We start from the raw sequence: 13,033 nt of genomic DNA on the forward strand, positions 1-13,033 counted from the left end.
AAGACATTTGCCAGGTCAATACACTTATGCAGCTCTGAGAAACAGGCTCTGCCAGACTTACTTACTGTGACTCCAAAGGACACAGTAGCTCCTGCCTATCTGTACTTCCTGTCCACACTGAGACCACCCCTCTGACTTAAATACACCAGACTCTGAAGAAGCAGTGTTTTGAAATTGAATACACAGGGCCCAGGAAGCTGAGCTTACAGCCTGAGTAATTGACATGGATATTCAATTATCATTAAAATTAATAAGTAGGACAACAACCAAATCCCTGGATGGGTTTTGATTATCTCAGTCTGGGTATTTATCAGAATTATCTGACACACTGACTCATTGGGCTCTGGCTGACACGCTCAAGTCGCTCCTTAGCCCACTGGAGTTTCCTTTGCACTGGAAGCATCAGGACATCCAATGGCAGGAAGAGACAAGTATCACACAAGAAATGAGATGGGTATCTGAAACTGTACAAAGAGTTTTGATTTGGTCTGAAATCCATTCCCAAGTAAACTATTAATTTTGTTCCTGTTCAGCAGCTGTCCTCTGCCTCGCTATAATTCTGTAGACTGACAGCAGTCACTGCTTTTGCAGGAAAGCACCAACGTCCTTCCAGTCACCTGCTCAACAACATGCCAGTGACCACAACTCATTTATTTTCTGATCATGTGACAAGACTGGTCCAGTGATGGACATAACTAGCAATTCTTTTCTAAAACGTCATCACTTTAAAGTTGATTTTCCTAACACTACAGTGAAAACCAAGGCTTTGCCTAATTACTATATTAATCAATATCAATAAATTTAAGAATGCAAAATTAACTCCAGAATTAGCAGAAATATTAAAAGTATGTGTGTTGCCACTTAAGTTAACTACACAGAAAAATTCAGTTACTCAATCTGTCATCAAAATAAAAAGCAAACAGTAAACCAGACAGAGATTGTGTAATGAAGGAACTTTATCTTACAGGATTATATTTGTGGTTATGACTTTAATGGTGCAGTCTAGAAGGATTTGTGACAAACTGAATAACCTCGCATTATTGTAATGATTTGTAATCACAACACTGGCTACGATTTATGGGCTGACTTTACATTCGCACTGCAATCAACTAAGAAAGTCAGTACATGCCCTACAGTTCTAACCACTTAAAATTATGTCTTGCAAGGAGCCCCAACAGCCCCTCAGTTTGGAGGTTTGAAACCAAGGCAAAGCTCTCAAGTGTATCTTTCAATTTCTGAAGCAAATAAAGCTAAAATAAAACAAACCTCAACACCCCCAAAGCTTCTGAACAGAAAAGCAAAGGTCGTATTTTTGCTGTCCTTTACTGTTGACTGAACTGGGAGCAAGCCACACGGAGCAGAGATCATACAGAGCACAAGTTATTTTGATGAGCCTCAGCTTTAAGTGACAAATTTTAAGAACCTCCAGGCTCCAGCAGGAAACCAGGAGAATAACATCAGTGCTGTAACCTGGAGCCTGCAGGCTGACCCCTGCCCTTGTCCCACCTGCACTCCCCCAGATTAAAACATCAGGTCCCAATAAAAAAAGGCAGCCAACACAGACAGAAAGTGCTAGTTTTTCTGAGCAGCTGGAGGGAAAAAATCCCAAATTCTTAAATCCTCCTTTTCAAAACCAAACAATTTCACCCCCATACTTGGTATCTGCTGAGTACAATTAGGTCTTGGGGTTATCATCCCAGAAGGAATGGCACCTGTGCATCACAGAAAAACTCAAACACCTCAAAAAAATTAATCCTAAAGAGCAGTTTAAATAAATAAATATTTTAAGAAGTCCTGTCATCACCTCCTTTCCCACCCTGCCCTCACTCACCTGTTTTTGATCTAGCTCACAGCCTAAGTGAGGCAGAGGAGGGTCTGACTTGCACTAGAGGAATACCAAGTAGCTCTTTCTCACAACAAAGGCAAAACTGAAAATAGATTAATGATATCTCAAATCATAGCAAGAAATGCTCAGTGCCATCTTCTCCTGATAACTGCATCTTCTGTACCACATTCAATACTGTCAATATCATGGTAAGACTCATTGGGGTTATAGGAATATCTCTGAAGACAAGATCAGGTCCCTTGTCCCAAAATATTCTTGCTGAAGTCAAATGCAAACTTTTGCAGCATGAAAGTTCAGTCCTCCCCCCACTTCAGAGCCAAGTTCTGATCTTTGCAAAAAAACATCCCAAGGAGAGCAATTATCCACAGAAAACACACCTCTTTACATGATTCTGGTTTATCTTAGTGCAGCAAAAGTAACAGATCTACAGGACACTATATGCTTCAATATATAGGTAGCTCATACATATGGAAAACAGTAAGATTCAGGCTTTAGTAATGGGGAACTTCTCTAAAAATTTAAATGCATCTACTTTTTTGACAAGGCTTTTTGAACTTGGTTTTTTTGACTTCTCATTTTGTAAAGTCAAGAATTAAATATAATCAAAGGAGTTGCCTGGCAGTTATTTGAATAATGATGACAAAGAGAAATAAATAAGAATACATAAGCTAAATGCTTATCAAAGCATTTTGGCAGGAACCAAGTATCTAATAATACTTTCCTTCTTGGAAAACAGCAAAGGAAGCAAATAAAGGACTGTGTAGAGGTTTCAGCCTGATCTGACAGATCTAGGCTTTAGAAAGCCACCAGCAATCTTACTCCTTGCCATCATCAGCCTTCTCTGAGTTGTCCCAGGGATGCCCAGCTCAGCAGGCAATTTTTTCTCCTCTTCCATCACACCATGCTGATCCACAGTCCCCACTCTTCCCAGGAGAGCTTGCATCCTTGCCAACTCCAGGGCCCGATCCCGCCTCCTCCCTGCAGCTAACTGGCAACTCATCCATGGATAATTCCTTACTAAGACCACTAAGATCATATAGGTGTAGGTAAGGATCAAAATAACATGCAAGATGTAATTTATTCCTAAATATAAATCACCACTATATCACAGATGTGTCTTCAGTAAATCATCTTGAAAGAGAATCAAGAATCGGTGATGTCCCACTACACATGGAAGAAATAATTGCTCTCTACCCTAAATACTAGCAAGTCCCCTCAGGATCGCAGTCTTTTTTTCAGACTATTTCAGTAGTTTCCCCCCCTGCCCCCCACCCCAAATCCTCTTTCCTGGCAGAGGAAGCAGCAGCCAAACCATGTTCTGCAATTCTTTTCTACTCACTGTTCGTCCCATGGGGTGCAGACAATCAATCACAGCTGCCTGACAGCATACAATATCACAGTGGTATCGCAGAGATGACTGATAGCCAGGTGTCACCACATTCTCCTCAATACTGCTTCATCACTCATGTTGAAGAGCCTAAAGGCTGGACAGAAGGAGCTACCACTTTTCTTTGGAGCAGAGTTAACACAAAAGCCTCCAAAGCATGATTTGCATCCATGTGTGCTGCTCATATTTAACCTCCAATCTGTTTTGCTACAGCATTTTCAGTATTAAACCAACAGACCTCATGGTTACTGTTTTACTTGCACACACTAAATCAGATAGTTCAGTATGCCTTTTCCCTCAAAATGAAGATGCCTAAAGATAAATTAAGACTATTAACCCAAAATATACTGGGACAAGAAGAACTTTGAAATAAAAAGCATTTTCTCTCAACAGCCAAGAACCCAGTCCCACCTTCCATCTTCATATGTGCATGTAGCCCTTCAGCAACTGAAAAACACCCTGTTTTTCTGATCAGGACAAACAAACAGAAAATCCTGAATGACTTCCATTAATAACTTGAAAAATGGATAGAAATTTTTTCTAACAATCCTAGATGTTCAGCTGCTGAACTGTTTCTTAATAGTAGGATAACCACATACCAGGACTTTGCAACAACACAACAATCAATTGAAAGCTCTTCTTTCAGGTTTCCAGATAGATGAAAGGTCTTCAAATTAGCCCTTTAATTTTTATTGTCTTCATTCACTGTGGATACACAAGGCAATGGCTTGCCATGAAGACAAAATACCAGCTTCCATCTTAACACTATTTTTAGGAATTTTGCATTTCAAATGTTCTCCTTCTGGACACACCTACTATGTGTTTATCTTTTTGAAGCTAGCATTCTTCCTATTTTTTTTTTTTTTTGGCTGGCTTTCCTGAATGAGTAACATAAAAAAAAAAAAATCAAAGAGGACTGCATTCTTGTAGTTACAAAAAAAAAAAAAAAAAAAAAAAAGGCCATTAACCTGAGGAAAAATATATGCTGTCAAATGGGGCCAGTGCATTTGAAGTCTAATAAAAGGATTATGCAATTAAGTGATAGGTAATCCACTGATATGATATATTTGGCATATGAACTAGTAAGAAATATACTTCAAAAATTCATAAAATAATAAATTCATAAAATCCTAATACACATTTTAAACACTCTGGGCTGTTGCATATGCATTCTGTAATGGTAATATTTTGTTCTGTATAGTTTCAGATTTTCCATGACAGCACTACATTAATATGTTTAATTGTATGGTTACTAACTGTTGGATACCAATATTTCTGAAATTGGCACAAACGTAACAAAGAAAACAATGGTTTTAGAAGATAAAGCTCTTCAAAGCTCTTTTATCCCCCAATGTAATTCCTAGACACTAGAGGAAAAAAAAGACATTTTAGCATGGAAGGAGATTATTGTTTGCCCAATGAGTCTGTGTGGAGGAACCTAATGCTGACAACAGTATTTACAAAATGATATACTGAAGGATCAACCTTTATTTTTTCCCCTTGTAGAATATATTATTCCAGTAATACAGTTCTAGCCAAGATAAAGATTTGCTTTATTCTTAATCTCACCAGTATTAATTTATTTTACAGTACCTTAGAGTACTCTAGGCATTTTAGATCTCCTTTAATAAGACCTACACCTCGCCAGATGCTGCTTCCAAATAAATGCCGATTTATGTCAACAGCACACAAACCAAAGGGCAGCCAGCTGAGAGGACAGGACAACAAGAGCAGACTCAAATGGAGTGAAAAGATTAGACTTCAGATACAAAAGGAGATATGAGAAAGGACATGAATTAAATGGTAAGGCTATACAATGAGAACTCTTGTCTAGCATGAATAGCTTTAAAAGCAGATACATAATGCAGCTAATATGTTGCAGGTATCATGAGTGGATCTTAAATGCAGGTTGATGCATGAGTAACTAACCTGATTTTAGTCAGGCCAAGATTAAAAAAATAAGACAAAACAAACAAATAATAACAACAACAAAAAAACCCCCAAAAATAGCCCCACCCCCCCACCCAAAAAAAAAAAAAAAAAAAAAAAGGAAAAAAAAGGGGGCACACTAAATTTCAGAGGGAAACAAAAACAGATCTCATCCTCGACAGAGTCAGGACAAACTTTCAGACACAAGGGCTTCAGACTTAGGGCTGCAATAGGTTAGAACAGACCACCTGGTTTGTCCCCTCAGAAGAGATGAACTCAACTTGATCAGAGTAGCAGAGATTTCTGGCCTGCTGTCAGAAACGTCCTGTGACAGAAATCCCACACCTGCCCCACAGACTAACCATTAGAAGTTACACTGCCTCAAATTTAGCCAGAACCACAGTTCAAATAAAACAAATTCTGTTTTTCTTGTCCTACCCACTGCAAGCCTGGATGGAAGCTTTTTCCTTTCCTCTCTGCTGGCTGTGGGGCAGTGCTGTGCTCCACCCAACTCCATCAGCCTTCTCGCACAAGATGCAGAGCTGGTCTCTTTAGATTTGGATTGGTATAATAAAGCTTTGTGAAACAAATGCAGCTCTGTGAGCACCACCAACTCAGCAGGGAAATCCACCAATCTGGACAGTAGTCTGCTGGCCAACTTTACCTCTCATGGCAGTGCCTTACTCCTACTGAACTCCAGCAGCTTCATTCTCACTCTGGGGCTCTCAGAGTTGGGAACATGAAGTGAGCTCTGTTTTAAAACACAGTTTAGTTAAATACTAGGGCCTCATACAATTGCATTATTAACTTCTGGTGTCTTTCCCAACCCCAAGCTCAAGCTCTTTTGTTGGAGTTATGCTATACAAAACAAGTATGCATGATTCTAGCACACTAAGCAGGTAGCAGAACTAAAAGAAGACAAATCATCATGGCCCCAGGGGATGAGTAAAAATGACCACGGACATGAAGTACCAGAGAGTCACAGAGGACAGATATATATTTTTATATACATACACATATATATATACACATACATATATACATATACACACACACACACACACATATATATATACTGCATACTACTTTAATAATTCCCAGTGGGGGAAAAACACCCCATATGTTTCAACTCTTGAGCTCAACATCATCCCACACATGGTTCCTGTAAAATTCCTTAATTCAGCATATAACAGAAAAAACTAAGTACTACTGCTTGGGTTTGGATTATGCAGTTTACTTCAAACCCTTAGACATGCAGTACTGTTTCTCACTAAACCATGCATGTAGAAAAATGTGTACACAGAAACAAAGTAGCCAAATTGTAGGCTTTCAGGGTGCCAGTAACATTTTCTCAGCTACTTGGTTTTACTTACTTCCATCATGCTTCCTGCTAACATTTAAATTGCATTCTTGCATGTTAGCATATGTGTTGGTTTTGGCTGGGATAGAGTTAATTTCCTTCATAGTAGCTGAGCTATGTTTTGGATTTGTGCTGGAAAGAGTGTTGATAAATCAGGGATGTTTTCCTTACTGAGGTTAGAGTCAAGGCCTGTTAAGGCTCTCACCCCACCCTACCAGCCAGAAGGCTGAGGGTGCACAGGGAGCCAGGAGGGGACACAGGCGGGACAGCTGACCCCAGGTGACCCAAGGGACATTCCACACCATATGGAGCATGTAGAGCTGGGCAGAAGGAGGAAGGGAGGGACATTCGGAGCAATGGCATTTGAGTTACCACGTCACAGTTTGTGTGATGGAGCCCTGCTTTCCTGGAGATGACTGAACACCTGCTGGCCCTTGGGAAGTGGGGAAGGAATTCCTTGTTTTGCTTTGCTTGCGTGCGTGGCTTTTGCTTTCCTGATTAAACTGCCTTTATCTCAGCCCATGAGCTTTCCCACTTTTACCCTTCTGATTCTCTCCCCCATCCCACTGGGGAGAGGGGCAGGAGCAGCAGCTGTGTGGAGCTTAGCTGCTGGCTGGGGTTAAACCACAGAGCAGATCCCTCTGAATTCCTTTTCTATGCTGGTCACAGAGGAGCAGCAGCATTTGCAGGAAAAAAAAAACCACAGGCTGCCAAAAGTACTGCCCTGAAAATGCCAATTATAATCATAACTACATGACACAGCTCAATGGTGCCAAGAATCCTCCTTCTCCTTTCACTACCCCCCATCCCTCCCCCTTTATTTTATTTCTATCCCTGAGGGCAAGCACTGCCTCCAATCCAGGATTCCAGCATTAAATCTCTATCTGAACTAGGATTGACTGAGAGCAATAGAATCTATTCCCAAATCCTGATGAGTAATCTAAAATTGCTGTTATTTTTAACTTTAAAGAGGCACCCTAGTGTACCTGTCCTCAAAAAAAAAAAAAAAAAAAAAAAAGCCAGAAATGCTGCTTGGGAAAAAAAAAACCAAAAACAAAACTAACCAAGCCAAACAAATAAACCCCACCCCAAACCAACCAAACAAAAAAATCAACACCACCAATATTCTACATAAATTATAAACAACTTGTAGAATCAGTCTAGCTCAATTTACCAGCTTTCAGTATTTGGCCTTACTAACCCCCCAGAGGAGGGGCAATTGTTTCCTTCTTGCTGTCCACATGCAAGAAATCATTTAGCTCTCTCACTACTCCCTATTAACTGCAGAAAATTAACATCTCCTCAGGACCAGGTTCTTCAGTACATGTTTATTTTCCAGTTTGAACCTAAAGAAACAAAAAGCCATCACATGGAGCTGTGCAATGAGCCACAGCACAGAACCAGTACCCCAAGGACCACAGAGACTTTCCTGTTCTGTGCTACAGGAAGTTCAGAGAAATGAATGTGAAGCAGAGGAGATGGAAGAGAACACTTTATGCAAAAGCAAAGCAGGTGTGCAGCACTCTGATTTGGACAGAAAAAGAGTATTTCTGATCTGTAAATAAAGAAGTTTTAAAGTAACAGTGAAAAGAGGAAGGGTCAAACAAGCAAATCAGCCCTGTAAGAGCCACCGGAACAAAAATCAGACATAATTGCTGAATAAATCAAACTAGCCAAAAAAAGATTTTATTTTAATCAGCAACTTTGTTTCCACTTGACCAGACCAATAAAACTGCACAGCATGGGTTTGCAGGGTGCTCTGTAGCCCCTGCAGCAGCAAGCATGACACAGAATGCATGACAGCCTCCTGCCAAACCAAGGGAGGAAGAGGATGCAATGCAGCCTACAAACACTGCCTGACCTCACCTGACTATTTCTTTCACAGCACCTACTCTTGTTCCTACCAATGTGAGATTCCATATGATAAAAACAGAGCGCAGAGAAGTACAGGCACTTCCTGCAGGTCAGAGCTGTCCAGTGTCACAGCCTCAGCATCACACAAACCTCTGATGTGCCCCTTTGGACAATCCAAAGCAGTGCCCCAGCAATCGGTCCAGAGGTGAAAGATTTTGCAGACCTGCAGTAGAAGTCTTTAATAGAAAACCTGACTGGCTTTATTCATGTGCTTGGAGGGCTTGTTACTGCACAAGAGGGACCAGACTTTCCTGATACAGCCTCTGGTAATTACAATAACCTCCTTCAAGTTAAAACAAACTTAGAGGAGCTGCAAAAAAAAAGTCAAAATTGTCCCTCTGGCATGTAATAACATGATCAATTCTTAACTTGAGTACAGAAAGGATAACATTTTCCATGCTGACCATGCTCTTTTGTCAGGGAGAGTCCCTTTTCAGAGCTTCATGGCCATGAGGATCTCACAGGAACTTTGCTCATGCTTTAACAAATAAAATGCAGGTTTAAAAGCTGACTGCACAACTGCTACAAGCTGCTGAACCCACACAGGGCAGCCAGGAAGCCACAATATTGCAATTTACTTATCCTTCAAGGAAAAGAAGCAGAAATAAGAAAGCCCTTTCTCCTGGTCAATAGGTGGTTCTTCACACCAGGAGGCATTCTTTCAAAGCCCAACTTGGTCATAGCATATTTCATTGTGTTCCCATTCATCCCTCTGTACTCCATATGAAAGAAGAGGGGGATTTTTCTTACCTTCTATGTGCATGGCGAATATGAAGGCCAACCAGGCTGCAAGGATAATGCCACCACCCAAACCAGCACCAAATAAGTGCCACACCATACACAGCACTTCAGAGGGCAGCCTTGACTGAAGTGCTCGTCTCCCTTCCCATAAAACCCACTTCTCACAAATGAGCCAGCACACACTGTTCAGCAGTGGATCAAGGTCTGATCTTGTGGGGACTTAAGCTGCTACTGTGCTTCTTCATTTGATATGACGAGCACAAATCAGATCTACCTTTATTCCTGATCTGTTTCCAGGCTGGAGAGTCAGCCTCCTTCCCATACAATGCTGCTTTCATTTCCCATGTTAGATCACATTTTCCCATTGTGCTCAGCAAAAATGAGGTGAACAAGAGACTAAACAAGTGCAACTGGACCTTTCTGGAATATTAAACATTTTAATATATTTTAATATAACATTTTAAATATTCACTACACAAAAATTAGCACGGCACAGAGTTGTAATAGAAGTTTAGACTATGATACAAAGGATCTGCCAAAAGCAAGTTCATTTGGCTTGCCTTATCCCAATTGTCTTGGTAGGAGCTTTTTGTGGGACTTTGTTTGTTTTACATGTGGAAATCTGTTTTCAAAACCTACCAGTTTGAGTCTCTGTGATATGAAGATAATTACTCCCAAGCACTTTTATACAATACCAAAGACTAAACACTTGCTTTCTTAACAGCAACTGTACCCCACTACAGTCTCCTACTTCTAGCACTTATGGTTTTAAGAAAAGTGTAAGTTCCATTAAGATTATAATAAAAATCAAGTGGAGAAGCAGCAACGCTGGAAGAGAACCAATCTATCTTCAGCTGGAACTGCACCACCATTGAAAAGTGAATGCACTCCACAAGATATTGTTCACAGCAATAGTAAAACACCATGCATCAAAAACCTTACTTCAGAACATGGTTTATACAAACACACTCTGGCGTTCTAAAGTGTGATACATCCTCACATTCTTGCTCCTTTCCTTCATGGGGGACTGTGCAGACAGATACAGGGACCTTGAAAATTTTCCCTGGGAGAACATCCTGAGATAAAAAATCCATATGAGAATGCCCCAGGAGAATTGCCTATATCAGATGTCAATTAAAGCTCCCTCATTTTCCAAATTCAAATCCTGATGCAAGAGTAACTTTATTAAATACTTATATTAGGTAGGTCCTGTAAAAAAACATTAAGTAAGGAGTGTGTAACTGCAGCGTAGCTGATTGCAGTGCATATATAGCAGTTAGAGAAGTAACTCTGGGAAGACCTTTTTTAGTGCTCATAAAATACTTCAAATGTATTAGTAAAAAAAAAAAAAAATGACAGTTGGACTAGCCTGGATTTTTATAATGTCCCATGAAAACAAAGAAGATTAAGATGAGATTTCTGGAAATTTGAAAACCAACTGCCCAACTCACTTTTAAACACAAAGCAGAAGTTAATTAAGGTAAGAAAAATCTCCCTATTGAGTCAGTAACCTTTAATTTGGCATTCCTGAGCGTACTTCGATGTGCTCTTTGGAAACTGAGCTTGTAAATATAGAAATGTTTCCCTAAATAATTAAAAGATACAACTGTGGCTTATACATAGGATAGCTAGTTTTCACTTTACTCATCTACACATACAGACTCAGAAGTATTCTGAACTTTTTTTTTTGTTTCCTGTTTTTTGCTGATGTTCTTTTAGGGGCATTGGGATATACCAGAACTGGGCTTTATAAAATACCAAAAGATGTTCAGAAAAGTGAAAAACCAAATAAAACCATCCTTTAAGAACTGGATACTGGGATCTTTATGGTGAACCATGGCACCAAAATATTGCTCTGCCAGCATATCTGGCACCGGCCATTCTGATGCCCACACAAGCAAGCAGAATAAGTTTTATTCTCAGCTTTAAATCAATAGATTAAAAAAAAAAAAAAAGGTTATAGACTAACCTTAACAGGATTAGATCTTGAAATGAATATAAAATCAGATCCCTGTGTAGCTTTCACATCCCTGCTGTAACCAGTGCCTGTGAACATGCAGCTTGTCCAAGCGAGGCTGTGATTTCCACACAGAATATATGGAGGCCAAACTTTAATTTACTGTCAAATATATATGTATTTTTTACAAGGTTGGCTGAATTTTATATAAACACCATCTATATAACAATCCAACTGGAGTCCAAGACAATTACGCAGTCTGTTTCATCTCAAGACAAACTCTGGAATAACACATTCTTGAGACTTGCTCTGTTGGAGGGCTCAGTCACGCAGCATTTCTAACTTAGGATGTTTTCTCACCTCACACAGTGCTCATGGCTTTCAGGAAGTGACAGGAATACCCAGCATGGTGCAGAAATCAACCTTTCAAGGCTGCACCAAATCTCTGTCACAGTACAGCATTGTGGATGCCCCACACCAAAGACCAAAAGTCACAGCCGAAACTGCTCATGTGATGCAGTCAGGTCAAGCAGATACACTGGAGGGTATTAATGCATGTAAACTCCACCATTTACTTCAAGTATAAAATTAGGAGGCCAGGTCCTTTCAGCTACAGAATCACAAGAATGGGTCAGGTTGGAAAGGCCCACATCTTGTCCCACCTCCCTGCTCAAGCAGAGCTACCCCAGAGCACATGGCACAGGATTGTGTTCAGAGGGTTCTGGAGTATCTTCAGTGAGGGAGACTCCACAACCTCTCTGGGCAGCCTGTTACCCACACAATAACCCATGATCACCCACACAATAACCAAATTCTTCCTCATGTTCACGTGAAGCTTCCTGCACATTAGTTTCTGCACTTTGCCCCTTGTTTTATTGCTTGGCACCACTGAGCAGAATCTGGCTCCATCCTCTTGGCACCCTCCCTTCACTCACAGACATTGTTGTTTCAGTTGTCTCTTCTTGAGGCTGAACAGTTCTTAATATAGGTAATGGTAAGGAACAGAGCCTCTTCCAGGTGCTTAGAACTCAGCTCCTGTTTCGGTGTTATCAGGTTCCAGAACTTTACCATGGATCTGAGATGTATTTGTGAATAGCCTTGTTTATTTAAAGCTAACAGTCATCTTCCAGATCTTGCTTTTCAGAAGGTAACTTCCAAAAAATTGTTTCCCACATTTACCGCAAAGGCTCAAGAAAAAACCCAAGAATTCATAATTTAAGAGAAATTTAAATAACCTCATGGATTTTCTTGGTGAGGAGGGAGGAGTGAGGAGGCTGACTCATGATTATTTTTTTAATACTTATGGCTGGCCCTGCTGCATAAATAAATTAATCCCCTAGCCATACAGCCCCATTTCTTCAGCCACAGCTTGTTGTTTTATTTATTTTTTTTTCCCTCCATTGCCAACAAATCACTCTAGAGGGTTTTTAAACCCAGTAGTCTACTTTCCAAATGGAAACAATTAGTATATTCTGTGAGAGAGAAAGCAAACAACAGCAGAAACTTACCCCATTTTTTGGGTAGGCTATCCATCCTAGATCCCCCATTACTGTACGTGAGTCCAGCAAATTCACTGAAAATAGAAGAAAAAAACTGTTAAAGAAGATGGATAGATTACAAACTTCAGATGTTTCAAGGTATTGATGGCTCTGGTAAACAGGTTGTTTATAAGTAAAGAAAGTTGGATTTCTATAAAGCAAAATAACAATACAATAACTCCTCTAACAATGAGCTCATACAATGAAAACAATTCTATCTATCCATTAGCTTATTCCTTTGAGATCTGCCACAGAAACCAAGTTGCAAATGCACTGAATTTCTGCAAAATCCAGATCCTTCACATTCTTAGGACCTTGATCTCCTGGGGGGAATAAATACACCATGCACACTGTGTGTTTA

At 40.1% G+C, this 13,033-nt stretch overlaps 1 protein-coding gene across 22 annotated transcripts in view; it reads right to left on the reverse strand.

Annotated features, from left to right (window-relative positions):
• EPHA5 (EPH receptor A5) overlaps positions 1-13,033 on the reverse strand; it is a 194,468-nt gene that overhangs the window by 166,693 nt on the left and 14,742 nt on the right. For 20 of the 22 annotated variants that reach the window (XM_077782943.2, XM_021532603.3, XM_021532602.3 and 17 more), the window contains one exon: positions 12,643-12,707. In XM_077782943.2, the coding sequence (XP_077639069.1) occupies positions 12,643-12,707 (65 nt within the window). Of the gene's footprint in view, positions 1-11,146; positions 12,620-12,642; positions 12,708-13,033 lie in introns of those variants that run through there. The other 2 variants (XM_085578898.1, XM_085578892.1) reach the window with 2 other exon arrangements.

The sequence above is a fragment of the Lonchura striata genome, chromosome 4, assembly GCF_050655825.1.
Source record: "Lonchura striata isolate lonStrDom1 chromosome 4, ASM5065582v1, whole genome shotgun sequence".
In the NCBI taxonomy this organism is placed as follows: Eukaryota; Metazoa; Chordata; class Aves; order Passeriformes; family Estrildidae; genus Lonchura; species Lonchura striata.